The 14,474-nt window shown below is 44.2% G+C and overlaps 2 protein-coding genes across 5 annotated transcripts in view; both read right to left on the reverse strand.

The window, feature by feature from the left end:
• LOC119267671 (hydroxyphenylpyruvate reductase-like) overlaps nucleotides 1-5,668 on the reverse strand; it is an 8,539-nt gene extending 2,871 nt beyond the window's left edge. Inside the window, exon 1 of one of the 2 annotated variants that reach the window (XM_037549100.1) lies at nucleotides 5,132-5,658. In XM_037549100.1, the coding sequence (XP_037404997.1) occupies nucleotides 5,132-5,569 (438 nt within the window). In that variant the 5' untranslated portion in view covers nucleotides 5,570-5,658. Of the gene's footprint in view, nucleotides 1-5,131 lie in introns of both variants that reach the window. The other variant, XM_037549101.1, reaches the window with a different exon arrangement.
• A 1,286-nt stretch (nucleotides 5,669-6,954) lies between these two features.
• Nucleotides 6,955-11,529, reverse strand: LOC119267672. 3 transcript variants are annotated; one of them, XM_037549102.1, is made up of 5 exons: nucleotides 11,235-11,529; nucleotides 10,359-10,457; nucleotides 8,772-10,238; nucleotides 8,397-8,514; nucleotides 6,955-7,824 (listed from the first exon to the last, which is right to left on the reverse strand). In XM_037549102.1, the coding sequence occupies exons 3-5, from the start codon at nucleotides 10,227-10,229 to the stop codon at nucleotides 7,196-7,198; spliced, it is 2,205 nt and encodes a 734-aa protein (XP_037404999.1). In that variant the 5' UTR covers nucleotides 10,230-10,238; nucleotides 10,359-10,457; nucleotides 11,235-11,529; the 3' UTR covers nucleotides 6,955-7,195. The 3 variants fall into 3 exon arrangements, with proteins under 3 accessions (XP_037404999.1, XP_037405000.1, XP_037405002.1); XM_037549103.1 differs by lacking the exon at nucleotides 11,235-11,529 and adding an exon at nucleotides 11,108-11,222; XM_037549105.1 differs by lacking the exon at nucleotides 10,359-10,457.
• Between the last annotated feature and the right edge of the window lie 2,945 nt (nucleotides 11,530-14,474).

A 14,474-nucleotide genomic window follows, 5' to 3' on the forward strand; every position in this document is an offset into this window, starting at 1 on the left:
ACGCTGCTGCTGGTGGAGTTGGGGCACGCCGGCGCTCCTGCCTCCCTGTTCCCTCCCATCCCTCCTACCACAGTCGGGGCTCTAGCCGCCCTCTTCTCGCCCCGTACCCCTCTTCCTCCATGTTCCTTCCCAACCCTTCTCCCGCAGGCTCCAACCGTGGTGGTGGGGGGCGAGCAGCTGCCGTCCGGTGGCCTGGGAAGTGAGGAGGGCGCCGGTCTAAAGCACGAGAGCTCGACGCTTGGCGACAGTACAGATCAGTTACAGCGGTGGCGATGGCCCAAAGGCAAAAGGGGATGGCTGCATGATGATCTTGTTCTGATCAATTCTGAAATAGGAATGGGGGACTACCGTGGTGGTCGCTGTTGAGGATGCTGGGTTACCTGACAGTAGGTATGCTATTTCAGAATTATTGGTTGGACGTACAGTCTCAAAGTCTCAACCTAGCAAGAACACTTTCATGCTGATACATTTTTTTGTCTGAAAAAATATGTAGTCCTTTTTGTCTTGGAACAATATAAATTCTGGAGCATGAACTGAAGAGAGGATACTTAAACATGTATGTGCTGAAAGGCAAATTACTTTGGAAGTTTATTGTAACTGGTATACAGTTTTGGCAGTAAAAGCGCGAGCGCCGTGAGGGATGCCAAGCAAGTTCCTGCTACGTAAAAAAAGGTTTCAAAATTTTTGTTTCTTAAATCACCTCAAAGAGATGTGTGTTTTATACTTCTTTTTGTAGAAGGATGTGCTCAGCGACACATCAAATTATTAACATGAGCTTTATGTAGATGATTTTGATTTATAAGTTGTTCAAAAATAATACTGACTGCAGTTGTCTTACTCCAGATCGTGAAGAAATACACTTTGTCTTATGAGATCAGCCTGATTGTCATCAAAAGCAAATGTCCCTAAACAAGCAATATGCATTTATGTGCTCTGACATCTTCGTGTTACTTTTAGTGGAAAGCAGTACAAAGTGCAAATTTCACATGCCAATACTAATTATTCACCTAGCTTATGCAAATTATCCAGCATTTTCCGTTCAGATATGATCTGCTGCAAACACCATAAGTCACCACTCACCAGCACATGACCGTTCCCTCTAGAACTTTGACCGTCGTGTCATTTGATTGAGAAAGAACAAGGTGGCCGAGCGACAAACTGAACAATGTCGGAAAGCTGCAACAAACGAGTGGTGGCAGCGCATACGCTTGTTGAACTGTGGAGGCACCCATGCGCGTGCATATTTTTTCTAGCAATTCAACGTTTTATTCTCTTAATAGAACCTCAATAATCCACATTCCAAAAGTTTCACATTTACTTGCCTATGAAGATATTCTTTCTACCTTTAATAAACCAAAAGATGACTGGTTTTTCTTCTATCACATTTACTAATTCTTTCACTTTTTAGTTTTGCTTTGGAGACTAAGCTTAAAATTTTCTGACACAATTATCTCTAAAGTCTGGGCCAATCTTATTTTTCTAATTTTTGACATAGTGATATATTTTAAGACAACGGCTGGTCAACTTATCTTCTTTATATGTGATCCTGAGCTGATTTGAAGGTCCCATTTTTCTTGAGTGGCAGGCTGGTGAGCAGGACGAGGACCATAGTCCAGGGAGTGTTTGATTTCAAGAGAGATCATTGGGATTGGGGACGAGTTCATAACCATGTTCCTGTCAAGTTTTAGCAATATGGTCCAGAGAGTGGTAATTACTTGGTTAAACAAACATCTTCCAGTCTTGATATGCCTTTTCACTTTTGATTATTTGTGAGAACTTTTAGTACGTGTCCTTGTCAACGCTAGAACTACTGACAACTTTGAAGCAAAATTATTCAGAGAAATTGTTCCATGGAAGAAGTTAAACGAAGATGCTATGATGCTATTATTCATTGATTGTTTGCGAGATACAGAGATAGATATATTGAAGTTTGTAATGGCTAATGGCCAAACATATGAATCTGTTCTTGATACTCCTTTTCCCTTTTCTTAATATCATCACATAAAAATTAGAAGCTTTCTAACATATGCATATTTCAGGTTTCAGAAGAGGTAGAGAAAGCGATGTTCAGACAATTTAGTGCAGAAGCAACACCTCCAAGATGAGAAAAATGTTTCTATTTAGCCTTCTTTGCTAGCTGTGTTCCTCTGTTTTTTTTTACTGAAGTTGGTTGCCAGATTAATGCATAGTAGGTGAGTGCTTCAGGCTGTAGATTTGGCTCGCTTCCTGAGTACCTCCTGTCTCATGTGGTTAGAGCTATGCGAGTAATTATGAAGGCTTGATCACCAGGAAACATCCATGTCAATTATGTGTTCGCTGAATTTCCTTAAGCATATGGGATTCAGTTGTTTGATGAATTGCCCCCAAAAGGTTTTGATGAATTTCCTTAAGTAGGCTTCTTTTCATAATTAATATCAATAGATCTTGCTTTATCAGTACACGTGAATGTAAGGATCTGTACTATTAGTTGATGGTTTGGCAAGTAATGTAAATCTTCCAATTGACGATTCTCTAGGATTCTGAAGTCTAAGTTTCTCTCTTTCCATCCCTGTAGGGTTATCCTGGTTTTGTTAGCATCATAACTCTCAGTGAATATAAGTCCATTGTTTCCTTTTTATTGGTATGTGAGAAAAGTGGATGTGCATGCCTCCAGTCAAACAAAGACTGAATCTTACTGTAAAGCAAATTCAAACCCATTGAGACTAGCTTTTCCAAGACTTAAATTATTGAGAGTGTCACTTTTATACATCATGATTGGTGCTACAGTTATACTTAACATACAAAAGCATTCATATCTTGCTGGAAGCTGTGCTTCTCTGCTTCATACATGTTTTTTGATGTGCAATGCTGCCACTTACTACATTGCCTGCCACATGCTCCGACGGATGGCTCAGTTATGTAGCGAAATAGCGTGCTTTGAAATTTTTTTTACGAGTTTTGTTATTTTCACACGGATGGGTTCATAGATTAAGGTTGCCTATTTTGTTTTTGTATTGTCATGGCCACAAAACTGCTATTAGTTACTTACACATTTAAACTCATATCTACAAATATGCGCATAGATTAAGTACTCATAGCGTACATTACTTGGAGAAGGAACTGCCTTCCAAGCTAAACGATTTCTATCTTACAGACATAAAAAAAATCTTCAACCCTCATTGTATATAATATATTATAAATCTTCAAACTGTATAATTATTTTGCAGGGTAACTCTCATTGTATAATATATTATATTTCCTCAACCTCAATGTATAATAAAATTATAATCTTCATGTTCTGTAATGTTTTTTTAGAGCGCGTGAAATGCGTGCCATATTTTTATAGAAGGATAATGGTTGATAATCCATATTTTGTGCACTTATATTTGGTTTGATTTTATTGTTGAGATACAAGTACACTATAAACCTAACTATAGGTACTAAACATAGCCCATGCTTGATTATAGTACCGCTGTATGCTTTCTAGGTGACAGCCTAACCCATGCTTGATTATTAACACACATTATTGCTATTGAAAGCTATATTAAATCCTAAATTTGACTCTTCTGATATTGAAATGAAGGTGAGGTATGTCATCTTCCTTTGGCAGAAGAAATTATGTTTCAGTTTTGATTTTATTTTTTAATGTTCTATATGTATTTTTATTCTTATGCTTGATTTTTTTTTAAATCCTATAGGAGATGCTTATATCTTTAACTTAATCGACAAATTGAAGAATGCATTCATTTCTAAGCCGTTTTGCAAAGGTTGGCTAGCTGAAATCACAATTCTCCTTCATGTTATTCCTCGACACACATTCCCATCGCTATGCATATTGGATTGGGGTGTCATTTATTTTCTCCCGTTGCAACGCACGGGCCTTTTTGCTAGTCTTTCCCAAATTTCCCTAAAAAAAACTTGTCCCTCCCAAATTGAGTCGATCGACTCAAAAACCTAGACTAGTCTGGACTAGTCGAGGACTAGTCGCTCCACCGCTCAACTCAATAAGCTAGTCTACACGAAGAAGCTAGTCGACAATCTCATAATTCATGGTTGCTATAAGAATCCTATTTGTGCTACTATGAAGCAATGGTCAGGGAGGAACAAATCATGGTTTCCAACGTTTTCTGATCATCCATCAGCCTTGGTATTAATACGATTCCAAGTGACGGGCTGACGGCACAATATGGAGATATGCTACAACATAAAACCTCCAGAGCCATGTGAATATGTCAAAAAAGAACCAAAAAATCCCTAACCTAGTAAGAAACTGATATTAAATAAGAGAAGATAGGAACCACATCACCATATGTGAGCCATCCTAAATCAGAATGCTCACTAGATTTCTAGAAAAAACCTGCGGCTACAGCACTATAACTATGTGATTCCTCCACATCTTATATTTAAGTTTTTGGACACCAGCATACAGCTTGAATCAGCAATGAAGAAGGTCAACATTTTACAGTCAGGTAGTACAAATTTTGATCTAATAGGATGCATTTCACCGCTGAGCAGTGGTGAGCAGTCTTTTAAGAGACTGTCATAGATTGCAACCTAAGCTACTGCAAATGCCTTCGAACCACGGCTTCCTCAAATGATATGACTGACATGGCATAAACTAAGGATAGTCGCAACCTAAGCTACTGCAAATGCCTTTGAACCACTACTCTCTCAAATGATATGACTGACATGGCATAAACTAAGGATAGTCGCAACCTAAGCTACTGCAAATGACTTTGAACCACTACTTCCCCATTGATATGACTCACATGGTAAAGAGAGGCAAATGTACTAAGTTACTAACTACCAACAATATTTTAGGAAGATAACCAATGATGTGCCAAAAAAAAACTGACAAGGATCCAATAAAGTTCAACTGTTTCTCCTTTCTACCTGTACTAGATTTTGCTCTCTGCAATTTAACATCTCTGTATTGCCTATTTCCCTTTCGTGCATTCATATTCGCTGAATGCCCACTGTTGTGTTATAGTTCCTTTTCCAACCAAGTTATTGCCGTATTCATTTTGACAGAACCGATACCAAGTATACACACTTTACGATTAAACCAAAGACACCAAAGCACTAAGAGCGCACTGAATTATTGGACTGGAAAATATAAACGGAAGTCAATGGGCAAGCATCGGAAACCAACCCGCGTGGTGAGTGTGTAGTCCCCCTTGGCCTTCCACAGGCCGGCGCGCACGTAGCGGTCGGCCTGCGGGATCTTCCTCAGCGCGGCGATGGCGAGGCCGACGGCGAGGTCGGCGACGTCGTCGGTGAGGACGTCGGGGGTGTTGGTGACGCGGATCCCGCGCTCGCGGCACTTGGGGAGGTCGACGCGGTCGATCCCCACGGAGAAGGAGGCGACGATCTCGAGCGACGGCAGCGCGTCGATGAGCGCGGCGTCGGCGTTGTAGCTGGCGTTGCCGACGACGGCGCGGATGGCGGAGGCGTTGGCGCGGAGGAACTCGGCGCGGCCGTCGGGAGGGGAGTCCCAGAAGCGGAAGAGGCGGAAGCGGCGGTCGAGCTCCTGCTCCAGGTAGGCGTTCATGGGGTGCAGCAGCAGCACGCCCAGGGACTCCATCGCCATGGCCGCCGGGGGCACCGAGGGCGGCAGCGGCAGCGGCTGGCTGTTGTGTGGTGGTGGGTGGGCTGCTCCGCGGTGGCTACTGGTGGGGATATGCTGATGCTCGACGCCGGCCTTGTTTGCTAGCGTCTTATCCTCTATGGGCCGCAGGTTGCAGTCCAGCCGGACAAGGACGGGCGGCCTACTGAGTTCGAGGGATGATGGTTGAGTCAGCCAACCCTAATTTTCAATTACCTAAAAAAAATGTCTCAAAAAAATACCTAAAAAAACTATTTTTTTCTCCATGTGAACATGATGACGAATGAATAAAAGCTTCACGAGATTGCCTAAAAAAAGATAGGTAGGTATACTTTTTTTTATCTAAAGAAGCAGATGTTTCTGTTAGATCGACCTAATTTTTAAGAGTTCATGTCGCTCTAGTGGATCCTATCTAACGTAGTCTTGACCTCAACCCGTCTCTCTTATGTCCATCTACTCGGCTGGTTAAAAAACAACAAGCATGATTACTCAGCGTTGATGCAATCCTAGATCGATGAAAGTGATTTTAGAGACGAGTGTCGCCCACAAAGCACAAGCCCACCTATTTTCACCATGACTTGATACAACAAAGGTCAAGACCTCATTCGGGGTTGGTCTCACACGAAAAAGACGATCTCCGTGCCTTGTACAAACTCTTAATTCTTCCACGACACTTGAAGGTTCATCGCTTAGAGGCGCACACCCTGCAAGAGTGAGAAGCAAAGCAAAGTCACAAGGATGAACTTCTTAAAAGATTTTCAATCAAACTCTCCCATGAACTCATAGAATCTCTCCCTCACAAGATAAGCTTGAAGCAGAGCGAGACTGAGCACAAAGATAGGTTCAAGAATGGGAGGGGGGTGGCCTTCAAAATATACAAGGTTCTGCTCTCTATGATCTAAAATTTCACTCAAAAATTAGCTCACAACAATTCTACGTGGTGAGAGAGTCCGTTTACAGAGACAACATTTTGTTTGCTCTGGAAAAGGCAACCGGCCCGAAAGTGACAGAGAACAATCCTTTGGTACTACCGATAGGGTCCAAAATTTGAATGGTCGAAATTCAGAAAGGAAACACATGCTCCCGAAAGTAGCAATATGCCGCGGAGATGAACATAGAAACTTATCTGTAATTACCATCTCAAGGGATTAATGCTCATGAGTATAAAAAGACATAGCATTTGACAGCAAATTAAGAAATGTGTAACTAAAGGATGATATGTAGCATAGTAAAAAGTACATTATCTTCAGTTAGACATGATCGATTCATCTCTTTGGCATTGTCAAGAAGAAGATAAACACTCATCTCATTTTCTCTCTTCATACATGAATAGAAGGTTGTCCTGTTGTCATGATATCTATGGCAGATAATTAGCGGAAGCAATCGTCTGTCACAAGTATTGCAAAAATAAACTATGAGGACATCTTGCTATGAAGTTATGCACAGATTACAATAGTTTCTGAACCAAGGCAAAGCCCCATCAGGAAAACACATGTGAGCAACTCCTACAGAAAAAGCAACTGAAAGCACGAGCTGTGCCAATGATGTACAGACTACAGCTAAATCTCCACGACAGGGCAAGAACCTCTCCTACTTCCCATCTTTCTCTGGTCAGTTTACCAGCATTTCGAAAACAGCCTCCTCAATGAGCGAGGACAGAACGTCCTCCCCGGCATCCCTTACCCAGCACTCCGTTTCCTCCATGCAGATCCAGTCCTGCCACCCCATGTCCCATGCGCTGTTGATCGACGGGTCTGCGCATCCGAGATCCCTCTCCAGCTTCATGGACATGCTGTCTTTGGTGCCACTGCCATGGTCGTCTTTGTCGTCGGTGTAGCTCTTCAGCTTCCGAGTCCCATCGCCGATATCACCTAGCAATGCCTCCAGGGAGAAGTATGGTGTTGCTCCGCATTTCTGGGTCCTGTATCCAGTGTAATATAGGCTGTTCTGCTGACGATGTTTTCGTTCCAGCTGCTCCATTGCTATGTCCACGTAGAGTTCATGGTCTCCCATTTCAGCCTTGCCGGTATCCTTGTATTGCTCGATCAGATGGTCGTAATCGTATGCGTCAGTGCCTATGAGCTGTGCTGCTTGGTTAACGAATGACTTGCTGCTTAGGAGAAACAAACTCATCTCATCTTTTATTTCAACTTCCTTTTTTGGTGTTATGTTTATTGGTGGGCTGCTTTGGCTGGAAATCAGTGAAGCTTCACTGGACCCGCTAAAATCTTCATGGGCATCTGCCATGAAAAGGAATTGTTAGTGCCAGAACTTCTTCTCTTTTTTGCAAGGGAGAGAATTCTTCTCTCATCAAGAAATATTAATATGTAACCCACAAACAAAATCATGGTAATCCTTTTTAATAAATGGCTGTGTGCATCGGAATGATGCATAGGCCGGGGGTAATCCTCCTTTTCTAAAAAAACAAACAAAACCATGGCACTCCCTTGGTTGCTAAATATAGGCCATCCTAGAAACCGTGCAGTCAAATATTCTTAAATTAGAGCATAAAATTGTAAGATTGTGTACGTGAATTCAGTATCACCAAATTTGCTAATTGCTATGTGAAACCTTTTCTCAAAACCATAAAATAACACAAATCAGCAGTAGATGTAGCACTTCGTGTGAACCATTTTCATTGTAAACCCGAACCAAGGCACCTGGAAGTAAACTGTAATTCCTTTCTGGCCAGTTCATTCACATATCAGCAGTAGATTGGACTTAACTATTGGATATTTGGATGTCATTCCTACTTTTGGCCTTTTGATAACAGTGATATAAATAAAACCGATGAAAGTTTGGTGATTATTACCATCGATGGAAGGTTCTGTGTCCCAATCAGCACTCTGGCAGCTTTCATCACTAGGTGTCGCACTATGTTCTGTGGATGGACAATCAGTTCGGATGAACTCTCTGTGCACCTCATATGCCTGCATTGTGAGCAAAAAAGGTCCAAGGACATAAGTGTTTGAACCAACCATTTCATTCAAGGTACGCCTGATTTAACTGAAAAGCTTTAAATCAAATATTTGAATAGCTTTCAAAGAATACTTAATTTACAAATCTGGAGATTTCGATTTCAAAAGGTTCTCGCTTTGTGGTCATTCTTTTACCAGCTTCAAGGTAGTTTCGTGTCTCAGATAGTATGAAAGATTTTCAGGCTATGCTTATAGTGAAGGATGCTTACCACAATGTCATCAATAGTTGAGTTGTTGACATTTCTACTTGACACTATCTTCTCTCTGGAACTACCAGGTGTTCTTCGTAAGATTGGCTTCATTGTACGGCATGTTGAAGGATTGCTACTTGATGCAACCGATTTCTTATCAGTTTTTCTCACTAGTTTACTGTGAGAAGCTGATGCTGCCGTAGCCTTCACATCCTTCCTCCTTTCTCCCTTCCTATCAGGCAAATGATATTTCTGTTTATTGCTGCTTCTATTGCTGATCTCAGTTTTTTGTTCTATGCGCTGCTTTCGAGTTATATGAGATACAACCTTCACATCCTTGGGGGATTTGGTTTGAGCTTGGCCCATCCTTTGTTCTCTTTGGATTGATTTCGCTGAACCAACTTCAGTAGCCGCAGAGGTATCTTGCGAAGGAAGGGTGTCCTCATGAAAATAAGGAAAATTCATCTGAACATTGCACTGCTGGACCTTGTGCACATCAGAATTCATGGTATTTAAAAGCCTCTTGACTTGAATTGTCTTCATCATCTCTTGCCCTGCCTTCCCATTACGCTGAGAGTCCTTTCCTAATGATTGCCTTGGTAGCTTTTCTGCCGGTGGTGGTTTTGACTTAGGCATGTCAATATCAAACTGTGCCCTTGGTGAACTTACTGTCTTGAGTGTCTCGTCTTTCTTGGCGGTATTTCCCTTGTGTGGGGGCAAACCTTCAAGGCCCATGAGCCTTGCTACCAAACTCGGCTTTTTATTTGTTGGTACCAAACTTGGGGTTTTGGACTTGTCAGGTTGCACAGGTGGACAGGATGATGATCTTGGCACCACCTTCTTCTCCTTAGTAGACTTGGATACGGCGGTACTGTTTGGCGTGCTCCGTGATGACTGACTCAAGGAGGCCAGCTGCTCACCATTGGAGGCCACTGACAAGAGTTTCGCCCTGTAAAGGCTGTCCTTGATCACTCTCTTCAGCTCGTCGGTAGAATTCCTTAGTTGCCCATCAAATCTACTGCTGACACTTCCAGGGACCAGCTTCTTGGCGATTGATGCTTCGAAGAGTGCTTCACGGATTCCAGTGACGTCCAATGATTCCTCGTCGTTCCCTGGCCTTCTCTGCTTAGTCGATTGCCGCATGCTCTGTGACACTGTTTGGAACTTCTCAAGCATGACAAGGGAGTCCTGGAGGTCCATAGCGCCTCTTAGGAGGTCCTCGGCAAAATGCCTCGAGAGTGTGGAACCCATCACGTAATCTCTTTGCGACAAGATGGACCTCTCCTCCCGGTTACTTTGCGAGGGGCGCCAATCCTGGCTTTGGCAGCTCCGGCAGACTGTGGGTTGCAGTGTGACAACATAAGGGGCATCACACTGAGTTCTTTCAAGGTAGCTGCCATCTTTGCTCCTGGAGCTGGAGGGGTGACTCTTTGAAAGGGACCTGCAAACCACTGATCTGAAACTGTCTTGAGGCATTCTGTTTTTCTGAAAGAAACAAACAGAGGGACGAATAAGCACACTAAAATGGTCAGACGATATATCATACACAAATTCAAGTGGGCAAACATAATTTCCTGGTCAAAAGAAAGAAAGAAAGCTACTTACATTATCTTGACTCTTCCCTATAACATATGAAACATATACCAATTTAAGAACTTATTTTCTTTAGGACTCGATGCCTGTCTTGACTGTGGACTCGAGATCCTGGATAGGAACAAAGAGGAACCTATGAATCAGTACAACTCAGAAGAAAGAAACATATAAAAATTATGAGCTTTTGGCTGTATATATATACTACGATATCTTCCAAGTTTCTCGCTTTGCGAGGAATAGCGACTGCTGACTAATTAAATATGCAAGGACAAGCAGTTGAAGAAATTGGTTACAGAAGAAAGCTATGGGTGGCTTTTCTCTATTTTGCCCACGGAAAATCTGCGGCTTGACCAGCCAGCTAGCCTTCACCGGTGCTCAAATTTCACAGGCATCATGTCAGCAACAGGTAATTCATCACAAGCAGCGCCCTGCTTTCCACCCACATGAAAGTAAATAAAAAGGAAAAAAGGAGATGGAGGTGGCCAGGAGGTGGTAGTTGGAATAAAAAGGTCATTTTGATAACTGCCCTGAGGTCAAAGTGAACAGATCGAAAACCCTAGTAGTAAATAAACAATCAAAATAAGCCAGCCCAAAACGCACCGAATTAGCCTATAATATATTCTCAACTGCACGGAAATACTCTAGCAAACTATACAGAAAAAACGGCCTAAGAAATCGCAACCAAGCAACCACACATTCTTCTCGGCCTCGCCCCAACTGAACAACCTCAGAGCCTAGAGCCGCCAGGAGAAAGGATTTACCAGAACACTTTGAAGGGGGGAACGGAAATGAAGGACCAGGAACCCTAGAGTTCTTGGGGCGCCATCCTCGGCATTCTAGAGCAAAACGAGAGAGAGAGAGAGAGAGAGAGAGGAAACAAATGGGCACCTCGAGGTGTTTGCAAGGCGGGGGGGCTCCTTCTCGGCGTGCTGCCGCCCTCCGAGGTTTGGCGCGAGTACGAGTGGTGCGTGGAGGATCCCCAAGATCTGTACTGCCCGAAGCAATAAAGGTGCGGGGCTACGACTACTGCGTCGCCACTACTGCGGCGGCATGTGAGCCCCTGCAGCGACGCAGTTTACTAGTGGCATCCCTCCCTCCCTCCTTCCCATGAGAAAAGCTCAGCCATTTGTCCTGTCTTTTGATGTGGGAACGCGGAGAAGGAGAGGAGAGGGGGGCAGGTGGCCGCAGAGTGGTGGCCTCATTTACTTTGACCGGGAAACTGCCGAGCCGACGATGACGATGCCATCGCCATCGCTCGCCGCCTCAATCAGCGTCCGTGGGACCGCCCTGTCAGACGACCACAAAATACACTGCTCCAGTATAATTAACTTTGCAATCGCATTATGATTTGGTATCCGTCCTGTGAGCGAATGAATAAAACACGGCCATCACCCAACTAAATGGAATGTCGCATCAGTTGGATACTTGTCCACATTGCAGGACCATTTCTTGTCTTCATGTGGTAATGCGAGCAAAGACGATGAATACGTATACGTACGAACTATAAACACCGCAAGGACGCAACTGCGCCGATCGCGTGCACTTGTAGCGACGCAGATCCGAGACTTGTCCGAGGCCTAGCCGCTCTCTAAATTCTCTTCGGTGGCACACGATTGTGCACTCATAACTGGACTCGGCGAGCTTCAGTAGTTTCCCAATAAGATTGGGACTCCACTGCACAACAGAACGTCAGATTTTTTCTGATCATGACAAATTAAAAGTTTTTTTTATGACAAATTATGTTTTTTAAAATGGGAAGTTTAACTTGCCAGTATGGCAAATTCGTATCAGTTTATTTTTCTGTCAGAAAATTGTCATGGTTAGGACATCTCCAACGCCAACCCTTAAGCTTCCCCATCCGTCCGGACCGCCGAAGTCATCCAACGCGGTCATGTATCGTTTGGCTGCGTGGCCTGAACATAATTTCTCCCGCGGAGACAAATGTGTGGAGGTTTGCGGGTGTGCGGACCGCTGTCACCCTCGTTTCTGATCGCCTTGACCCACCAAAAACCTGCCCCCCTCCCCGTCCGCGTGTGCTTCCCGCTCGTAGCCCAGTTGCCGCATTCATGCCGCTGTAGAGCACGTCGCTTCACATTGAAGGCGGCTCGCGGCGGAGACGACCTCTCACTGTTTTTGTCACTGAAGCGGCACGCCGGCCGAGAGCGCTGCCCGTTGCATGCCTGGCTGAACACGTCTCCTCACTGCATTCAAACGCCTTCATTAAACCCGCGTGCAATCCGAGAAACAAACCTACTCCGGCCACGCGTCCATTCATAATTGGGTCGGCATTAAACGCAACACCGAAAAGGCTCCTTCGGTCCGCCCTTTATTTAAACAAGGTCAGACGTCGGGCAAGAATCACACCACTCCGATGTTCCCCATCTCCTTCTTTCACCATTTGTATCCCATGGAGGCCACCGCTGGTGCGTCGCCTGCTTGCGCAGCTGGTGACATGTCCGGTCTTTATCTCAGACCATCCTGGATACACCCGTCTGGACTCCATGGAAGCACCTTCCCCTCCGGCTGAAGCACCCTCTTTGCCACTCCAATGAGCGGCGTAGCCGGACATAGAGAAGATATGGGGGGAAGAATATGCCTCCGGGACTCCTAACAGTGGTTAGCGTACTGCCGGACATGGGAAAGACAAAGGGGTCCACCGCGGCCAACCGTAGACTAGTGTAGTGTATCCGTGTCGTGGGAGTAGAGCTCCGCGAGACTATATGTGCACATAGCTTTACCCTTTTAGTTAAAATATGTCCAAAATGTAACTGTTTTCGTCCGCTTTGTATGAAATTTGTCATGTTTGTATGAAATCTGACCGTGTTTGCGTGAATTTCACCTGGTTTGTTGAAAAAGAGTTTTCAATGTATGCAGGTAGCTTCGGATGGTGGCCTCCTGCATCCATGTTTGTGGACTGGTCCCCTTTATCCTGAACGGATGCGGGAGAAAAATCGGTCATGGGCACCATTGGAGATGCCCTTACACACTAAATTTGTTATTATCATGCCAATATAAATTGTCATGAAAAACATCTGATTTGTCATGCCTAAGAATCTGACTTTAGATTTTTAGTGTTTCCGTAAGATTTGTCACTTGTATCATGTCACCTGGATTATGATAGTTGGTCAGTTACTAGGTGCATGAGTGACGTGACAATGAATTAAGAACACGATATTTTCCTCCATAAAATATATGAATCCATATATCAAATGCACATGAATTATACTCTACTAGTAGCACTTCGTAAACCCACACCCCCGTAGGTCTGTTATGTGCCAGGACAAATCTCTTTTGAGAAGACCATCACAAAATAATCGGAGCACTACCTACTGTTAATAAGGGCATGCACAATGATGGCATATGGATGCATATACCTCATGACAAAAAGTAATTTGAGGCACCTACATTAATTTTTTCTCTTCAATGCAAGCTATCACTAGTGGGCCTCATTAAAAAATAAAAAATAAAGATTCTAATACACATGCATCTCTACTTTTCACTCTAATTTTTTTCAGTTTTTGTCATCGGACCACACTTTTTCTCTTCAAGCACCCACCTCCTGAAAAGGATCCCGCTTCCCTATCTAAACCTACTTTATGTCATATCCGATCCTACATGACATGCGGGACATCACCTTGAGGCTATGCATTGTACATGCTCTGACACAAACTCAGCACAGTCTTGGGGTAGGAGACGACCGACGGCCAGGCCAGCGCATCGCGTCGAGACGAGACAAGAACACAATCATTCGATGCGAGAGGCGCACACGTTCGTCGTGGTTTCCTTTTTTCTCCTTGCCAACAGCACGCCCAGGCGTCACTCGCCGTGGTCAAACGGAGACCCGAGGAATGCATGTGCACGCCGCTACATTTAAATAATAGAACAAGAAAGGAAAACAAATGCATGTGCATCCCAAACATACTCCACTCCAGTAGGCAGGAGCGAGCTCGGAAGGATGGAGGCTCCGGCTACGCATATGCGCCGTCTCATTCTCGTCTGTCGTGGTTTCTTGACTTGACTTGGATGCGCGGCCGGCGCGGTGGGCAGCGCAGGTCCGCACGTGTGTCTTGCGCTGCGTTGCCGACTCGGTCGGTGCGTGCGGCGTGCCACTTGCCACGGCTCTGCTGC

This window comes from Triticum dicoccoides, chromosome 3A (genome assembly GCF_002162155.2).
Source record: "Triticum dicoccoides isolate Atlit2015 ecotype Zavitan chromosome 3A, WEW_v2.0, whole genome shotgun sequence".
Classification (NCBI taxonomy): domain Eukaryota; kingdom Viridiplantae; phylum Streptophyta; class Magnoliopsida; order Poales; family Poaceae; genus Triticum; species Triticum dicoccoides.

Coding starts and splice junctions, on each gene's coding strand:
- LOC119267672 (XM_037549105.1), bottom strand. CDS start 10,229: ATGCCTCAAGACAGTTTCAGATCAGTGGTTTGCAGGTCCCTTTCAAAG. Junction 8,515..8,771: donor CAACTATTGATGACATTGTG/GTAAGCATCCTT, acceptor CTCACAATGCAG/GCATATGAGGTGCACAGAGA. Junction 7,825..8,396: donor CACAGAACCTTCCATCGATG/GTAATAATCACC, acceptor TTTTCATGGCAG/ATGCCCATGAAGATTTTAGC.